Source organism: Lemur catta, chromosome 3 (assembly GCF_020740605.2).
Source record: "Lemur catta isolate mLemCat1 chromosome 3, mLemCat1.pri, whole genome shotgun sequence".
Taxonomy (NCBI): domain Eukaryota; kingdom Metazoa; phylum Chordata; class Mammalia; order Primates; family Lemuridae; genus Lemur; species Lemur catta.
The window spans coordinates 29,223,188-29,240,502 of record NC_059130.1 but is presented as its reverse complement, the minus strand read 5'-3'; the positions used below and the strand labels follow the sequence as shown (position 1 = coordinate 29,240,502).

General features: G+C 39.9%; 1 protein-coding gene across 2 annotated transcripts; it reads left to right on the top strand.

Moving 5' to 3' along the window:
• Nucleotides 1-884: 884 nt before the first annotated feature.
• Nucleotides 885-6,980, top strand: RIT1 (Ras like without CAAX 1). Of its 2 annotated transcripts, XM_045545325.1 has the most exons (6): nt 885-1,056; nt 1,542-1,679; nt 1,846-1,902; nt 5,634-5,707; nt 5,930-6,121; nt 6,443-6,980. In XM_045545325.1, the coding sequence occupies exons 2-6, from the start codon at nt 1,583-1,585 to the stop codon at nt 6,671-6,673; spliced, it is 651 nt and encodes a 216-aa protein (XP_045401281.1). In that variant the 5' UTR covers nt 885-1,056; nt 1,542-1,582; the 3' UTR covers nt 6,674-6,980. The 2 variants fall into 2 exon arrangements, with proteins under 2 accessions (XP_045401281.1, XP_045401280.1); XM_045545324.1 differs by lacking the exon at nt 885-1,056 and having other exon boundaries at nt 1,590-1,679; nt 1,818-1,902.
• Nucleotides 6,981-17,315: the final 10,335 nt, after the last annotated feature.

Here is a 17,315-nt window from a genome sequence, read left to right as displayed (position 1 = left end):
ATATAGTTCCAAGAGTTTTATCATTGTGAAGTATACCCTTAAAGTCCAGATGAAAATTCTGAAGATTATTATGCTAGATATTTTCCATTTTCATATTTTAGTCCTTTATTTAATGGTGAATGAAACAAATTTTAAAGGAAGTATAAATTTTTCGTGGAAAGACATTCTTAAAAAGGAAGAGTGGTGGGCAGAGGTTGCATCAGAAAAATTTTCTAGTATAAAGTTCATTCTTAGTACGTGTGCTACCTAAACAGAGGCGAATATGATTATAGTGCTTTCAGCTATTGCTGTATTTAATTCAAGCCACTTACGAGCTCTTGAGTTTTACCTTTGCTGGAGAATAGAGAATAATAGTACATTTGCTTAAAACAAAAAACCTAATTTTTGTGTATCTATCTTTAAAATACATACAAAACTCTGGGATAACTTGAGTGTTGTAAACATCTGTCTTTAAGAATTAATCTTGATTTTGAGAGCCCAAGTCAATGTAGCTGCTCTTTTAGGAAAGTGCTTTTCCTGCTATGAAGCAGTCATCTTTGGTAAACCTGATCTCAGTCGTGTGTTTTAGGAGGATCAGGGGGGTGTGACCCTTTCCTCACTCTCTGTTTCTGCATTGTTGGGCCAAATTAATTTTTTTTTCACAAGCAGCAAACAGTCCTGAGTAAGTTTGTTACTCACTTTACAGTCCCCCGCGTGTCTCATACTCCTTTCTCTCGACTTTTGTCAAAATAATTTACTTTCTACTCATGACTTAACACCGTCGTATGTGTGTGCATACCTTAAGTATGGTACGTGACCAGAGGGAGGGCCCTCGGCGGAGAGTTGCAAGATTCCGTTTGGGGACCTGGAAGAGGAGGTGTCCTGCCCCGAGAGGGCGGGGCCGGCCATGGGCGTCACTGGCGGCTCCGCCCCTCCCATCGGGATGCGGGCGCCACTGGCGCCATCTTACTCGGCCGCGGGAGGGGTCACAGGTCAGTGCTGGAGCCTCACCGCCGCCAGTGAAGGAAGACAAAGTGGGTGATCGTACGACAGGCGGTGGCCTTCCTGTCCCGACGGGTACGAGCGGCAGGGGATCAGCTTGTGAGGCAGAAGGGTGGGCGGTATGATGGCGGGCGCAGGAGCAGCTGGGGGCGGGGAGGGGTCTCAGAGTCGGGAGGGGTGGAACCTCGGGGGTACTGCGACGTGAGAGGACTTCTGCGGCCTAAGCGGCAGCTTCCCTTAGGCCCCCAAACTTCAGTTTCCTCAAGCGGCTCCTCCTTACTGTGCCGGTACCCATGTCTGAAAAGAAATTCTAAATTTCTTTGTATATTTTTCGTTTTGGAAAAAGTTGTAAGTTGGAAAATCTGTGATGTGTCATAGGACCGAACTGCCCAGGAGTTCAGTCAGCGTGAGGATGTGGGGTTTCTTAGAGCTGCCAGAAAGGGTACTGTAGTGAGCAAGAGTGATAGGCCAGAGTATGTATTGCAAGGTAGGTCAGTGGCTCTAGGACTGTCATCATGGTGTCTCCATCCTGGATTAAATATTTCCTCCTTCCTTTCTAGGTGGCTTTTACTCAGGCAGCCCAAGGTTCCCAAAGAGGAAAATGGATTCTGGAACTCGCCCAGTTGGTAGCAGCCCTGCAGGGCTCTCACGGGAATACAAACTAGTGATGCTGGGTGCTGGTGGTGTGGGGAAGAGTGGTAGGTGATATTTTCCATTTGACAAGAAGTGAGGATGAAAAATACTTAAAATAAATGACCCCTACCCAAACCAGATGGGATACTGGCTGTTGCGCAATGTTGATACTTAGAATTCTTTCTGTGGGTCACCTTCCTCAGGATTTTAACTTTCATTTCTTGCTTGAAGCCATGACCATGCAGTTCATCAGCCACCGATTCCCAGAAGATCATGACCCCACCATTGGTAAGTCAGATCATCACTTAGGTTTCCAAATGCACTCCATAAAATTACCTTGGTGAATGTCAATTTTTAAAAACAGTTTCTAATTGTTTATATTTTGAGCCCTTTTTTTGAATCTAATTCAGATTTTTAGTCTCATAGCGGTTGATAAACAACTGAATATTTCTTTTTTTCCACACTTTATATGTACAGAAGCCATCTTTAGTCTCTGTCTCGTATTGAACATTTATGGGACAACTTTCTTTGTTGTATTTTTTTATGGTTGGTATACCGTATTGCTAGATTAAAGGAAAAACTTAAGGGCCACTTAACGAAGCCTTGTCTTGCTGTCACTTCTCTGAGGGTCTGACTTGAGACTAACTCTGTAACTATGAGTCAGCTGGTTTGAACTTCCACAAAAGGAAGCAGAAAAACAAGTAGAGCCAGCCTGCTGAACTCTTACAACCCAGACATGCAGAGCCTGAACTTCTTCCACTTGAAGCCCTTCATTTACTTCCTTATACTTGAAGTTCATTATATAGTAGTGTCTTCTTCCATGTCTTCTTTACTCGTTAACCCTTGTTGGCAAAATGATAGTAGGGTAAAAAAGTCATTTTGTTTGCTTTGCCTTTTTATTCTTTTAATTGCTATTCTCTACAAAGACTAGGAACATTCCTGTCATTCCTAAACAATAAGGAAGCAGATTTGATTTTAAGAGGTTATGTCCTAATAGAAAAATGGAGGCCGGCACAGTGGCTCATACTGCCAGCACTTTGGGAGGCCAAGTCAGGAGGATGGCTTGAGGCCAGGAGTTCAAGACCAGCCTGGGCGCAATATAGGAAGACCCTGTGTCTACAAAGAAATTAAAAAATTAGCTAGGCATGGTAATATGCACCTGTAGTCCTGGCTACTTGGAAGGCTGAGGCAGGAGGATTGCTTGAGCCCAGGAGTTTGAGGTTGCAGTGAGCTATGATGATGCCACTATACTCTAGCCCAGGCAATGAGTGAGACCATGCCTCCAATCGAAAAAGAAAAGGAAAAATAGAAATTATATGGACAACTAAAAATATATATATAAAAAATTAGCCAGGCATAATGGCACATGCCTGTAATCCCAGCTACTCGGGAGGCTGAGGCAGTAGGATCACTTGAGCTCAGGAGTTTGAGGTTGCTGTGAGCTAGGGACTCTACCCCGGGCAACAGAGTGAGACTCTGTCTCAAAAAAAAAAAGAAAAGAAAAGAAAAGGAAAATGGGGCTGGGGATGGGGAAGGGCACAGAAAGTCTGCCATACTACTGTTATTTTCTGTATGTGACACTTTTTGCCATGATTCTAGGTCTCTAGGAAGGATTTCTGTTGGGTCAGGCCTCTGCTGCTCTGTTGTCCACAAAGCCAATGAGTGTTCTGTGGTAGCCCGACTTTGGGGTTTTTTTTTTTTTTTTTTTGAGACAGAGTCTTGCTAGAGTGCCGTGGAGTCAGCCTAGCTCACAGCAACCTCAAACTCCTGGGCTTAAGCGATCCTACTGCCTCAGCCTCTCGAGTAGCTGGGACTACAGGCATGCACCACCATGCCCGGCTAATTTTTTCTGTATATATTTTTAGTTGGCCAGATAATTTCTTTCTATTTTTAGTAGACAGGGGCTCGCCCTTGCTTAGGCTGGTCTCAAACTTCTGACCTTGAGCGATTTTTTTTTTTATGTATGTATTTTTAGTTGTCCAGCTAATTTCTTTCTATATTTAGTAGAGACGGGGTCTCGCTCTTGCTCAGGCTGTTCTCGAACTCCTGAGCTCAAGCAATCCTCCTGCCTGGGCCTCCCAGAGTGCTAGGATCACAGGCATGAGCCCCTGTGCCCGGCCTTAGCCCAACTTTGGATGTGGTCATTTTATACAGTAGATGCTTCTGAAGACTGGGAAAAATAGAAACAGTTCTTGTTTTTTTTCATGTACTGTATAAAATTTGGAACATTGTTTAGGGATTCAGATTATGGTGGTGGGAGTTCTAGGAGTAAATCAGTTTAGGGCTTAGAATAATTTACTTGAGAACTCCCGAAACATCTTTTCCTTTCCTTAAAGTAAAACTAAAATAGCTGTCCCCTGTAACAGTTACTTTTTTAATCAATCATTTTTTTTAACCAATTATCTACTCTCCTGACAATATTATCTGATTCAGCAGTGAGTACTCATAAGTTCTCTTGAGTTCCTGTTATGTACCAAGCACAGCAGTAAGTTTTAGGGTACAGTGATGAGCAAAAAGATACACAGTGTCTGCTGCTATTGAGTTTATAAGTTAGTGCATTTGTTTCCAAACTTTGGCTGTAAATTCTAAGAAAAAATTTTACATTATAAACAGTATAAGTATGAGAGTATAAGTTATGTTGTATGCATGTATAAATTATACACAAAAGCACATGTGTATGTGTAACTAAAATTCATGAAACTGTATTTACTATAATTTACATCTGGCACACTCTGGTAGTTTCTATTTTCATTTAGGTTTCTGCTTGTTTATTTTAAGGCTTGGTCCCAACCACTTCAATTGATTTCACAACACGAATCCTAACGGATCATGACCTGTAGTTTGAGAAACATTGATTTAGTGGGCTCTTATCTTTGAGGAGGAGTCAGAAGCAAGAATTCAAGAACAAATGTTGAAAGAAAATATATTGAGATATAAGCAGCAGTTTTTGAGTAATAGAAATATTGAGTGGGTTTTTTCTTTTTCTGTTTCTTTTTTCTTTTTCCAGGGTTCCTCTAGTAATATACATAAAATAAATTTCCTTTCATAAAGAAGAAATTATGACAATATGGATTATTTAGAAAATAGTAAAGTAAATCATGGTTTTTCTTTTTTCTGTAGTATTACATTTTAATGGAACTATAGCATATGGTTAAGTACGTAAGGCTTTTGGGTCCAGCAGCCCTGTTTTAGGTTTTCTTTGTGGGGTTTTTTGGTTTTTGTGTTTACTTTATTTTATTTTTTTGAGACAGAGTCTTGCTCTGTTGCCTGGGCTAGAGTGCAGTGGTGTTATCATAGCTCACTGCAACTTCAGACTCCTGGGCTCAACGATCCCCCTGCCGAGTAGCTGGGACTACCGGTGCCCCCCATCACACCTGGCTAATTTTTCTATTATTAGTAGAGACGGGGTCTTGCTCTTGCTCAGTCTGGTTTTGAACTCCTGGCCTCAAGCGATCCTCCTGCCTCACCCTCCCAAAGTGCTAGGATAATAGGTGTGAGCCACTGCCCCTGGCCCAGCCTTGGGTTTTAATCCTGGTTCTATCACTAATTAATTACAATTTAGAGAAGACATTAATGTTTTAGAGTTTAATTTTCTTTATCTGTAAAATGGAGATAATATTGCCTACTTCATCGGATTATTGTGACTATTAAGTGAATTAATGTATTTAAATTATTAATACTCAGTATAATGACTGGCAGGTAGTAACTGTTTAATAAATGGTAAAATTACTTTTCTGGCCTAATATTTTTTAAAAAGACCTCTCAGAATCCTTTTTTAGCTCAGAATTGTAGATGAATTCTTCTAAACTTAAGCTAGGAATAAACTACAACATCACCTATGTGAAAAAAACTGTAGTTCAAGACTCAGTTTATGTGTCTAAAATGGATTTAGCATGCTTCCTGAGAAAATTTGAGTACTTAAACTTGGGTGGACTCTATTTCTCCAGAAGATGAGTTTTACAATAGGTATTTCTTCCAGCATTTATGAGTTTATAGTACGCTTTTCTTCTCTCCTGTAGAAGATGCTTATAAGATCCGGATCCGTATTGATGATGAGCCTGCCAATCTGGACATTTTGGATACAGCTGGACAGGTATTAAATCCCAGAATGTTATGAGTAAAAGTTTTTTACTCTAGTGTAGGGGAAAGGTAGGCTTATGCAGAGAAGATCACTAGTTTCTCTCTCTTAATTTTTCATGCACTCTGACTCAAGATAGCAGGTAATCGACATACTTCTTCTTTGATCTGAAATAAATAGCTAACGTGTGTAGTTCTGGGTTGCACCAATACATTAATAACTCTTGTATCCCTCTAGGCAGAGTTTACAGCTATGCGGGACCAGTATATGAGGGCAGGAGAAGGGTTTATCATCTGTTATTCTATCACTGATCGTCGAAGTTTCCATGAAGTTCGTGAGTTTAAACAGCTTATTTATCGAGTTCGACGTACTGATGATACACCTGTGGTTCTTGTGGGAAACAAGTCTGACTTAAAAGAGCTAAGACAGGTGAGGATAGAGAAGAAAATGCCACCTGTAATCTTGTGGGATTAGTCATTGTTGTTTCTTGGTTTACAGATTGTTTTGTCTCAAAATAGAAAATCAAAATTACCTTCTCTTTAACCTTAAATTTCTCTGTATCTACTTATTTGCTATTGGAAGTCATGTAATCCGGCCTCCCAAAGTTACAAAAATCACTGCTGTCTCCTTCGGCACCCCCACACTTGAGGAGCTCTCTTTCTGTTAAGGTAGCTCATTCACTTTTTGGGGAAGTTGTAATTGTTTTTCACTGTTACCACTATAAATTTTCTCATGTTTATGCTTTTAAAGGTCACCAAGGAAGAAGGATTGGCTTTGGCCCGAGAATTCAGCTGTCCCTTTTTTGAGACATCTGCTGCATATCGCTACTACATTGATGATGTTTTCCATGCCCTTGTCCGTGAGATACGTAGAAAAGAAAAGGAGGCAGTACTGGCCATAGAGAAAAAATCTAAGCCCAAAAACAGTGTATGGAAGAGGCTAAAATCACCATTCCGGAAGAAGAAAGATTCAGTAACTTGAAGCGAAGATGTGAAGTGTTTATCTGTGAACTGCAATGCCTAATCAAAGCAGTCCAGTAACCTGCAGTAGTGAGCATGGTGCTTGCTCTTTCTCCTGTTATGACCATTATTTTAAAAGTAACTGATAAGAGGGACATGCCTACTAGGAGTTTTTAATGATGTGGCATTTAAAATATTGTCTCAATTAATTTTGACTTATTAGCCTGGCGGAGCACTATCTTCTTTTAAATTGTCACATTTGAATTTGGTCTACCAATGTTTTGGTTTCTGTTGCTGATATTATTGTAAATTGTTTGTACCCAGGAGAATATTTATACCATGTGTGTTGGACTAAGTTCACAAGGGGAATTTTTTGCACTCCACATTATCTTTCAGCTTCACTTTCCTGGGACTATCCCAGAGAAGGATCTCAGTCTTTTATTCACTTGTGCTTCCTGGAGACAGAACAAAAATCATGTAGGGAAATCAGGGCTAAAGAGCTCAGTACTAAAGTTCAGCAGATAGCTGGGGGGCTGACTCCTATTGCAGATTATGGAGTGATGAGATTTGGGGAAATTGGGCCATATGTTTGCAGGGACTTGGCTAGAAAAAGGTAGGGTCAGAGCAGGGTTTCCAGTACAAGCTTGGCTTTTCTGAGAAGTGCCCATTGGACTCAGGTGCACTGGGATGAGCGAGAAGACAGAAGCGGATGAAATGCAATGAAGATTTCTCCTAGGAAGTTATTTTACTCTTCCTTTCAGGGTTATGCCTTCTAAAAAAACCTTTAAAGGTAAACATTTTGGGAACCACTACTGTATTACTAAACTCTTGTTTAATCTAAATCCTTAGTTGGGACAGCCATTGCCTTGTACAGGTTTATTTTTTCCCCACTGACGCGCATACCAATGTATTTACGTTACTTGCTTCCTTGTGCTTTCCCTTACCTTCCCTGTGCTCTTTAGAAGAGCTATACCTGGCAAAATGTTTTTTAGGCCCTTCCTCAGACCAACTGCATTTTCCATACAGAAGAGACATCAGGAGTTTGAGTACAGTTGTGTGTGTGCCTCAGTCAGTCATTCACCAGACTCAGTGCTCTAAGAAAATCTGTGGTATTTCTGTTTACTGAGTCAATCTTGAAGCTTTAAAATTCAGAGGTTGAGTTTCTTGTTTGAAGATTTCTTTACAAGGACTTTACTAAGTTCACCTCAGGGTTGTCTGAGCCTTGACAAAATTTAGCCTAAGAGATACCACTTTGCTCCCTGTGCATAGTTGGGGAACTGTAGTCCTAGGAGGAAACTGCTTTAAATATTGGTGGTGAGTTCTCTGTTTTAAGACGAGAGCTATTTTTTATCTGAATTCATTATGTGTGGACAGTAAATGCAGAAGTGCTGAAAGTAATGCATTTATGTGTTGAATATTACATGTCACTGAAGCAACGTTTGTATCCACTTGAAACTCTAACATGACTTTGTCTAGCACCTCCTTAAAAGTGGTCAGCTCAACTTTTTTCTATTTTTAGTAGAAACAATAGGACAGGGTTGTTGTGCTTTTCTTTATAAACTAATGGTAAATGTTCTAGATGTAAAGAAAACTCACTGTTGGAAGTTTTTTAGCTCTGGATAGTAGTCCCTTTTGAAACTCCTAGAAACATTTTTGCTACCAAATACAGTATGTTTTTTTTTTTTTTTTGTTTTTTTTTTTGAGACAGAGTCTTGCTGTTGCCTGGGCTAGAGTGAGTGCCTTGACGTCAGCCTAGCACAGCAACCTCAAACTCCTGGGCTTAAGCGATCCTACTGCCTCAGCCTCCCCAGTAGCTGGGACTACAGGCATGCGCCACCATGCCCGGCTAATTTTTTCTATATGTATATTTTAGTTGGCCAGATAATTTCTTTCTATTTTTTTTTTTAGTAGAGACGTGGTCTTGCTCTTGCTGAGGCTGGTCTCGAACTCCTGACCTCGAGCGATCCACCCGCCTCGGCCTCCCAGAGTGCTAGGATTACAGGCGTGAGCCACCACACCTGGCCCAAATACAGTATGTTTTATGGTACTCAAGCTATCCAAAAGTGAAAGACCCAGAATTTGATTCTGTACAGGACAAAAATCTCACAGGAACTATAGCACTTTGAAGCATAAAAATAGAAAAGAAATACAGTGGAATTTGGTTATGACAATATTTCACCACATTTAAACTAGTTTAGCGCCTTTTAGTTTAATGCCTGAGCTTCTCATTACTCATGACCTGGGGAATTGTTATTCGCATCAAGCAAGGAATTGACAGCTGTGTAATTATTCAAAATAGTCAAGGCAGTGGAGAACATTACCAGAAAGAAAGATCTGTAAGACAAAAGGGAATTTGTATTGTATATAAGAAAACTAACAAATTTGTGTTTTTAATACTATCACTGTCGTATATTAGATCTTTGGATTAATTGGTCCATCAATTAGTATTGAGAATTCTATTCGTGGTGCTAGGTAGTTTTGAGAGGTATAATGTGTATAAGTCATAGCTCTCTTCTTAGTGATCCTATAGTGCAGGTAATTTATAAGCTCTAAACAATCAGCTTTATCCAATTTTAGGGCATTAAAATTAATTACTGCCTGGAACTTTGAAGAGAGAAAAATTCAGGGACAAGTTGAAAGGCACTGGAACTGTTCATGTCCATACCAGATCAGTAAATTATAAGATTCAGATGTTACTGTCTAGAATTAGCTGTTTAGAATTCCGAGGGGACATATGTTTTAACACTGTGGTATATTGGTAAGAATTGGTCTACTGTGATGTTTGGGGAGGGGGCAGGGAGAGAAAAATTTTTCACTAAATGCACTTGTATATGAAGACAGTTTGTATGATATAATACAAATCTTTTAAAAAACTTCTTGAGCTTTTCCTTTACTTATCTGTGAGTGGGTAGAAATGTTCGGAATCATTGCAAAAGAGTCCTTTGAAGAAAATACCGTGAGATTTTATATTCTTGAAAATATTGATTAAAAATAATTTGAGTGTCCATTGTGTGTAGAACACCTTTGTGAAATGCTAAGCAACATGCCATTTCACTCAGATTTTCCTCTTGGTGAGGAGACAGGAAAAACATACATGGAAAATGATAGCACATTTGCCACCTGATCAGGGGTATTTAAAATTGTTTTAAGTATGTATACTAAATAAGAGTATGTGAGAGAATGATAATTTTTTACATGAGGGTCATTGCTTTTATCTCCACTACTCTAAGTGGGCACCAATGTTGGAAGAGAGGACCTAGTTTGGACATTAAAGGAATGGAATTTTGTGTCATTATTTAACATTTTTTGAATGAGTAACTGTCAATGTTGTCCACTATTGAAACACAGGGGTCCTGGAGGAGTGACATTCCATTTTCTAATAAACCTCTGTTAGAATAGGTAATGGAATTAGAGTCAAGAGTATTTATAAACCTCTTTCATTCACTAAGCACTGTTTTCAGAGCTGTGAGGAATTCAAAGGAATATAAAATATGATCCCTGTTCAGAAACTTAAATAAAATGTGTGTATATGGGCAGTCTCCACATTACGGATGACCAGACTTACGGCATTCCGTACTGACCAATGGGCTCCCAAGGCTCCCCATAAGGAGAGTTTCTAATTAACTAAATTAATAATTGACGAACTAGTTTCTTCCGCATACGTAAACAAACTCGCATGGTGTAAGCAGTTCACGGGCAGCATCTTTATGCTCTCAGCTAGTCTCATTGTTCGTACGGTCACTTACAAGCATCACTTTCATCTTAACTTTTTTATTTGATTTTGTGCATCTGTTTACCCTCATGACCATGCCTCCAAAGTGAAAGTCCACAGCAAATCCAGATGAGCCTGCAGTGTAGAGAAAGGTAATTACAATGGGAATGAAAGTAGAAATAATTAATCGTCCATTTGGAGAAAGGCCAGACACTATCATTCATTTGGAAAGCATTAGGCTTCAGTCACTCAACTTTCAGAAGAATTTTAAAGGATAAGTGAAAATAGTGGAACTTGTGAAAGGCAGTGTTCAGATGAAAGTATCAATTATTACTAAACAGCATAATGGATTAGTTATTGAAATGAAAAGGTTATTGACTTGGTTAGAAGGTCAATATAAGTGCAACATTCCTATTAGTCTAGCATTGATGCAACATGAAATGAGTGTTAACCTTTAATATTCTGTTTTAAAGTTTCTCCTATCTAAACTTCTTGTATGAGTTCATTTTTATGTTCTGTTTGAATTAAAAGAGCACATTAGTTTTTGTAACTTATAGTATAGGAGTATTTTATTATTATTACAGTATTACATTGTATTATTAGTGCCACATATGAGCCATTATAGTATTGCTGTTATTACCGAATACAGGCTGTTCATCAGAGATCTGAGTTACATACAAATTACACTTAAAGATGTTCTCAGGAATGTATCTCGTCCGTAACCCAGGGACCGCCTGTATAAAGCAACTAGAGATCAGTCTTAGAGTAGTAGGTTATATGCTTCAAACTGGGAATGTTCTAGGAATTCAGATAAGGCAGGAGTTTGGCCTTATCTGACAGATGAGAGGAGTCTGACTTCTTAAAGAGCTAATGGAAGAGGAGGCAAATTGAGGAGATGTTGAACTTAACCTGAGTGGAATAATGAAAAGAAGATGAAACAGGTGTTATAATTTCTGAAGTTTCTTCTTATTCCTAGTTTTTATTGCTTTTTGTGAGAAAAATGTTTTTCTTGTGTAAGTTTAGTAAACTATTTTTTTAAAGAGACAGGGTCTTGCTGTGTTGCCCAGGCAGGTCTCAAACACTTGGACTCGAGATCTTCCATTTCAGCCTCCTGAGTAGCTGGGACTGCCATACCAGGGTAAGTTTAGTAAACTCCTGATAAATAATTGGTAGTGTTATGTCTTTGTTAGACCTTTTCCAGACTCAATCTTTTTTCTTTTGAGATAGGGTCTTGCTATGTTGCCCAGGCTGGGATTATAGGTGCACCCCACTGCACCTGGCTCCAAACTCAATCTTGGGAAGAATGAGATGTGTAGAAATTTGAAATCTTACTTTTTAAAGGAGTACTTGTTAACTTTCAAGCATTTAACTTTAAAAAATGGTTCAGTACTGAAAATGTTGAATTTGCAGTAATCCTGGATTTGCTCAGCTTCAAATTAATATTTATTTTCAAATTATTCTTCTCACATTTTATTCCTTAGCTGGAACTAAAACTTAGGTGGTATAACCATAAAGGGAAGTATTCATAGTTGGAATTCTTGTTCTCTGATTAAAGAGATTATCACCCTGTCTTCAAAATATCTCTAAATGCTCTCGCACAAATTAATTTTGTCTTTCTCCCCACTAAGAATTGTTATGAAATAATTAGGCATAGCATGAAATTAGAATAAATAAATTAAGAAAATAACAACTGTGTCTGTATTTTTTAATAATCGCAGAAAAGGCATACAAATTTTATTAACATGTACACAGAGAGAATCACAGAGTGATTATCCTATATCTGTATTTTGCTTAGAAGTTTGAAAAAGGTTTTTTTCCCAGTGGAAATTGAAAGATGGACCTGTTGTTATTCTTCCTTGGTTAATTCTGTTTCACTGGTGTGCTATTCACCTAAAGAGAGAGACTTACATTGACAAAAGAATACATTGAGGCCAGGCGCAGTGGTTCACGCCTATAATCTTAGCACTCTGGGAGGCCAAGGCGGGTGGATTGTTTGAGCACGGGAGTTCGAGACCAGCCTGAGCAAGAGTGAGACCCCCGTCCCCGTCTCTACTAAGAAAATAGAAAGAAATTAGCTGGACATCTAAAAATATATATAGAAAAAATTAGCCGGGCATGGTGGCGCATGCCTGTAGTCCCAGCTACTCGAGAAGCTGCGGCAGAAGGATTGCTTGAGCCCAGGAGTTTGAGGTTGCTGTGAGCTAGGCTGACACCACGGCACTCACTCTAGCCTGGGCAACAGAGCAAGACTCCATCTCAAAAAAAAAAAGAATACATTGAAAGGTCTAGGGTTAAGTTAGTAGGTGGAATTAAATCATGAAAATTTCCCAAAATTGTAGTTAGAATAGGAGAAGTGTGACTTAGAACAACAGAAAAGTTAAGAATCACATATGTAGGACAATTCCAACATGGAGTTTGAGAGTGGCAAAGTCAAAGCTTTATTATGTTGTACATGGGACGGACATCAAGAAGCAACTTGGGGTTAGTTAAACGATAAGAGCTGGGGGAGAGCAAAAGACTAGTAGGGGAGGATTCATTGGGTGGAAAGCCTTGCAAGTTTGTCTGAAATGTGCGCGGTTCCCAAATACCTGCTTATGCTGGATCAGAAGTAGCTAGAATGCCATTTTGTTCTTATTTTCTCAGCTCAGCCTCTGGAAATTATTTTGAGTTGATAGATCTCTGAGAGGACCCAAAAATCTACATTAAAATAAACACATCCTCAAGTAATTCTTTTTTTTTTTTTTTCTTTTTTTAGACCCTAGCTGCTAAGGTATCCGCAAGGTAATTCTGATTGCAGCCTTGCAGCCATCCCAAGATTAGGAATCACTGAGCTGGGTGATGTGAGAGTGTCCAGGGAGACCACTGGATGCCTGCACAAAGTGGTGGCACGGTTGTAGTTCACAGAGGCGGACAGTTTCAGTGGCTATATACAAAGTGTATAGGGAGGGGGGGAACAGCTGGAGCGAGCAAGAAGAAGGATGCTGTAATGGTGTGTGAGTAAGGAAATGAGGGGGTTGACTGGGGACAAGCAAGAAAAAGAAACGAATATTTTGTTATGAAAGAAAACAGTGTTAGGTCTTCATATCTGAGGTATTCTGAAATTTCCAGTCAACTTTTAAACATGAGTTGGCCTTGAAACAAAATTGCTGAAATGTTTTAGCTTTGTCTAATGATCCCTGCTTAAAAAAAAAAAAAAAAGCCTTGATGAGCAGCTTTTACTTCAGTGCATACATTCCTCAGCACACACAATCATATCATGAAGTCACCCAGTTTTTTGAACAAAAGCTGGTGGGGTGGGGACATGTCTCATTTCCTGCCCTTCCCAGAGCTAGTTATTGCTAGAGTTTATTACAGTTTGCTCTGAGCCAGAAGTCTTTAGCAGCAAAACATCCCCCACGAAATGCTTTCTCTAGTTTCCTTGCAGAGGAGTGTGTAGGTGAGGGGGTAGAGGCACAGAAATTTATTGGTTTATATGAAGGTGAGTCTCAATGTCTGCTCAAATATGCTGTAATCCGACATAAAACCTCTGCTGGCTGGAAGGCATGCACATCAGCCTAGTCAGTCAGAAGCTGGTTGTACAGTCCTACCCAAAATATTGTGGTCACTCTTACTTTCATAGCCTTAGACTCCTCGAGAGAATATGTGGGGCCAGGCACAGTGGCTCATGCCTGTAATCCCAACACTTTGGGAAGCCAAGGCAGGAGGATTGCTTGAGGCCAGGAGTTCGAGACCACTGTCTCTACAAAAAAATTTTTTAAATTAGCTGGGCATGGTGGCACACCTGTAGTCCCAGCTTTTCGGAAAGGTGAGGCAAGAGGATCATTTTAGCCCCAGGAGTTCAAGGCTGCAGTGAGCTGTGATTACATCCTTGTATTTCAGCCTTAGCAACAGAGTGAGACCTTATCTCAACAAAAAAAAAAAAGAGAGAGAGAGAAAGAGAGAATATGTGGGTCTGGTTGTAGCTAATAAATACCCTCCACTATCACTAAAACAAAAACAAAACTCAACTTTACACCAAACTTCTTTTGAAACTCCAATTCAGAATAAGTAGAAAGAAGAGATAAACCCTTTTCATGTTTGCTTTAGGTCTGCTTCCCAGACCTGGGGAACAGTTGCCTGTCTGCCTTTATTGAGTACCTGCTGCGTGCTAGGCACTGTGCTGGCATTGGGAATTCAGCAGAGAACAATAACAAGCACACAGTTCTTGGAGTCTCAGTTCTGTTCTGGGAGCATCTCCCACTGCAAAATCTGATGTGAGAAATTTGGATCAAATCACAGGAGAGTGAGAAGGGGTAAGGGACAAATAGCAATTTCAGCTGCTCAGTAAAGGATAATTAAATGTTAACTCGGAAAAATGCCTGAGAAGAGGCCGATTTGGTGTGAGTGAGTGTACATCATGAAAATGTCCAGTTTCATACTGTTGCAGGTGGCCCTCGAAAACATTCTTCAGGACTTTGGCATCAAAATCAGGAGCATATTCTAATTTGCATTAGTTCCCATCAGGCTTTGTTTACATCTTTCTTTAAAATCTCCACCAGCAACGATGGTGGAACGATGCAGGTACCTGAGTCAGACTGCCACAGGCTCCCTTGCTTATGAGCTATGTGGACTTCGAGCAAGTTATTTAACCTCTCTGGACTTCACTTTTCCCATGTGTTAAGGGAGGATAATAACAGTACCTATCCAACAGGGTTGTTGTAATTATTAAAAGAGTTTTGTTATGTAGGAAGTGCTTAAAATAGTGCCCAGCATTGGTAAACATTCAATCCATGTTAGCTATTTTCGCTATTATTATTAAGAAGAAGGCCAGGCATGGTGGTTCACACCTGTAATCCTAGCACTCTGGGAGGCCAAGGCGGGAAGATCACTCCAGGTCAGGAGTTCGAGACCAGCCTGAGCAAGAGCAAGACCCCGTCTCTACTAAAAATAGAAAGAAATTATTTGGACAACTAAAAATACATATAGAAAAAATTAGCCAGGCATGGTGGTGCATGCCTGTAGTCCCAGCTACTCGGGAGGCTGAGGCAGGAGGATTGCTTAAGCCCAGGAGTTTGAGGTTGCTGTGAGCTAGGCTGACGCTACGGCACTCTAGCCCGGGCAAAAGAGCCAGACTCTGTCTCAAAAAAAAAAAAAAAAGAAAGCAAATGATAGAGGGATATTAGGGAGATGTTGGTCAAAGGACCCAAAATCTCAGGAGGAATAAGTTCAAGAGATTTCTTATACCACATGGTGACTATAGCTAACAACGATGTATTGTATACATGAAAATTGCTAAAAGAGTAGATTTTTAAGTGTTCTCATTTTTTTTTTTTTTTTTTAGGATTACTGTGCCTGGCCAAGTGTTCTCATTTTTAAAAAATTTTTATTTTTATTTATTTTTTTGACTAGTCAAGTGCAGTAGTGAGAAGGAGGAAAGAGTAGAACAAGGAGTTCAATCTGTAACTGTAGACCAGCCTTAAGTGTTCTCACCACCAATAAATAACTATGTGAGATAGTGCATATGTTGATTAGCTTGATTTGGTCATACCACAATGTATGTATATTTCAAAACATCATGTTGTACACCATAAATATATATAATTTTTATTAATCTAAAAAATAAGAAGAAAAAAGAAAGAAAATGAGTACCTCTATATGGCCCTTATTAGAGCTTTTCAATTAGATTGAGTTGTTTTTTGTTTTGTTTTGTTTTGTTTTGTTTTTGAGATGGTCTTGCTTTGTCTCCTGGGCTAGAGTGCATTGGTATCATCACAGCTTACTGCAACCTCAAACTCCTGGGCTCAAGCAATCTTTCTGCCTCAGCTGCCTGGATAGCTGGGACTACAGGGACGCACCACCATGCCCTGCTAATTTTTCTATTTTTTGTAGAGATGGGTTCTTGCTGTTGCTCAGGCTGGTCTCAAACTTCTGAGCTCAAGGGATCCTCCCACCTCTGCCTCCCAGAGTGCTAGGATTACAGGTGTGAGCCACCATACCTGGCCTCTATTGAGGTTTAATATAACATTTGAGGTGAATTACCATCTCTCCAGGCTCGAACACAAGAATAGTTAATGAGTTCCCAGGCTTTTCTTCAAGATTTTCTGTCAGCACATCTAATCCTGGCCTGTCAAGCCTTAAGACCTCCTCTAGGACTTTGTCCCTGAAGGCCAAGCAGAGTTTTGAGCATTTCTTAGAGGTGCTCAGCTGTAATACTGGTGTATACAGTATTAGGCAACTGGGATGCTCACCAGTTTACTCTCTTATAAAAGTTATACTGATTAAGAATAGATATTTTCTTAGCTTTCTGAAAAATGATGTGCTACATCTAAACTTATGTTGTTCTTAAAGCATTTAAAGAGGACTCCAAGCACTAGGCTGTTCGCCTTTTCAGACCACAAGGTATCGGGGAGGGACGAGATCAGTATGTGAACTTTACTAGGTTGGCGACTGTTTTCTGAGAGTATATTATAAGGCTATCACATGAGAAAGCATCTTGGAATGAGAGGTACTACAGGAAACAATGTATAGTAGTCCCCCTTAGTCACAGGGGACACATTCCAAGACCCTCAGTGGATGCCTGAAACTGCAGATAGTTTCAAATCCTGTATATAATGTTTTTTTCCTATACATACATACCTATGATAAAGTTCAATTTATAAATTAGGCACAGTAAGAGATTAACAATCTAAAAATAGGCCGGGCGCGGTGGCTCACGTCTGTAATCCTAGCACTCTGGGAGGCCGAGGCGGGTGGATTGTTTGAGCTCAGGAGTTCGAGACCAGCCTGAGCAAGAGCGAGACCCCCATCTGTACTAAAAATAGAAAGAAATTATATGGACAGCTAAAATATATATAGAAAAATTGGCCGGGCATGGTGGTGCATGCCTATAGTCCCAGCTACTTGAGAGGCTGAGACAGGAGGATCGCTTGAGCCCAGGAGTTTGAGGTTGCTGTGAGCTAGGCTGACACCACAG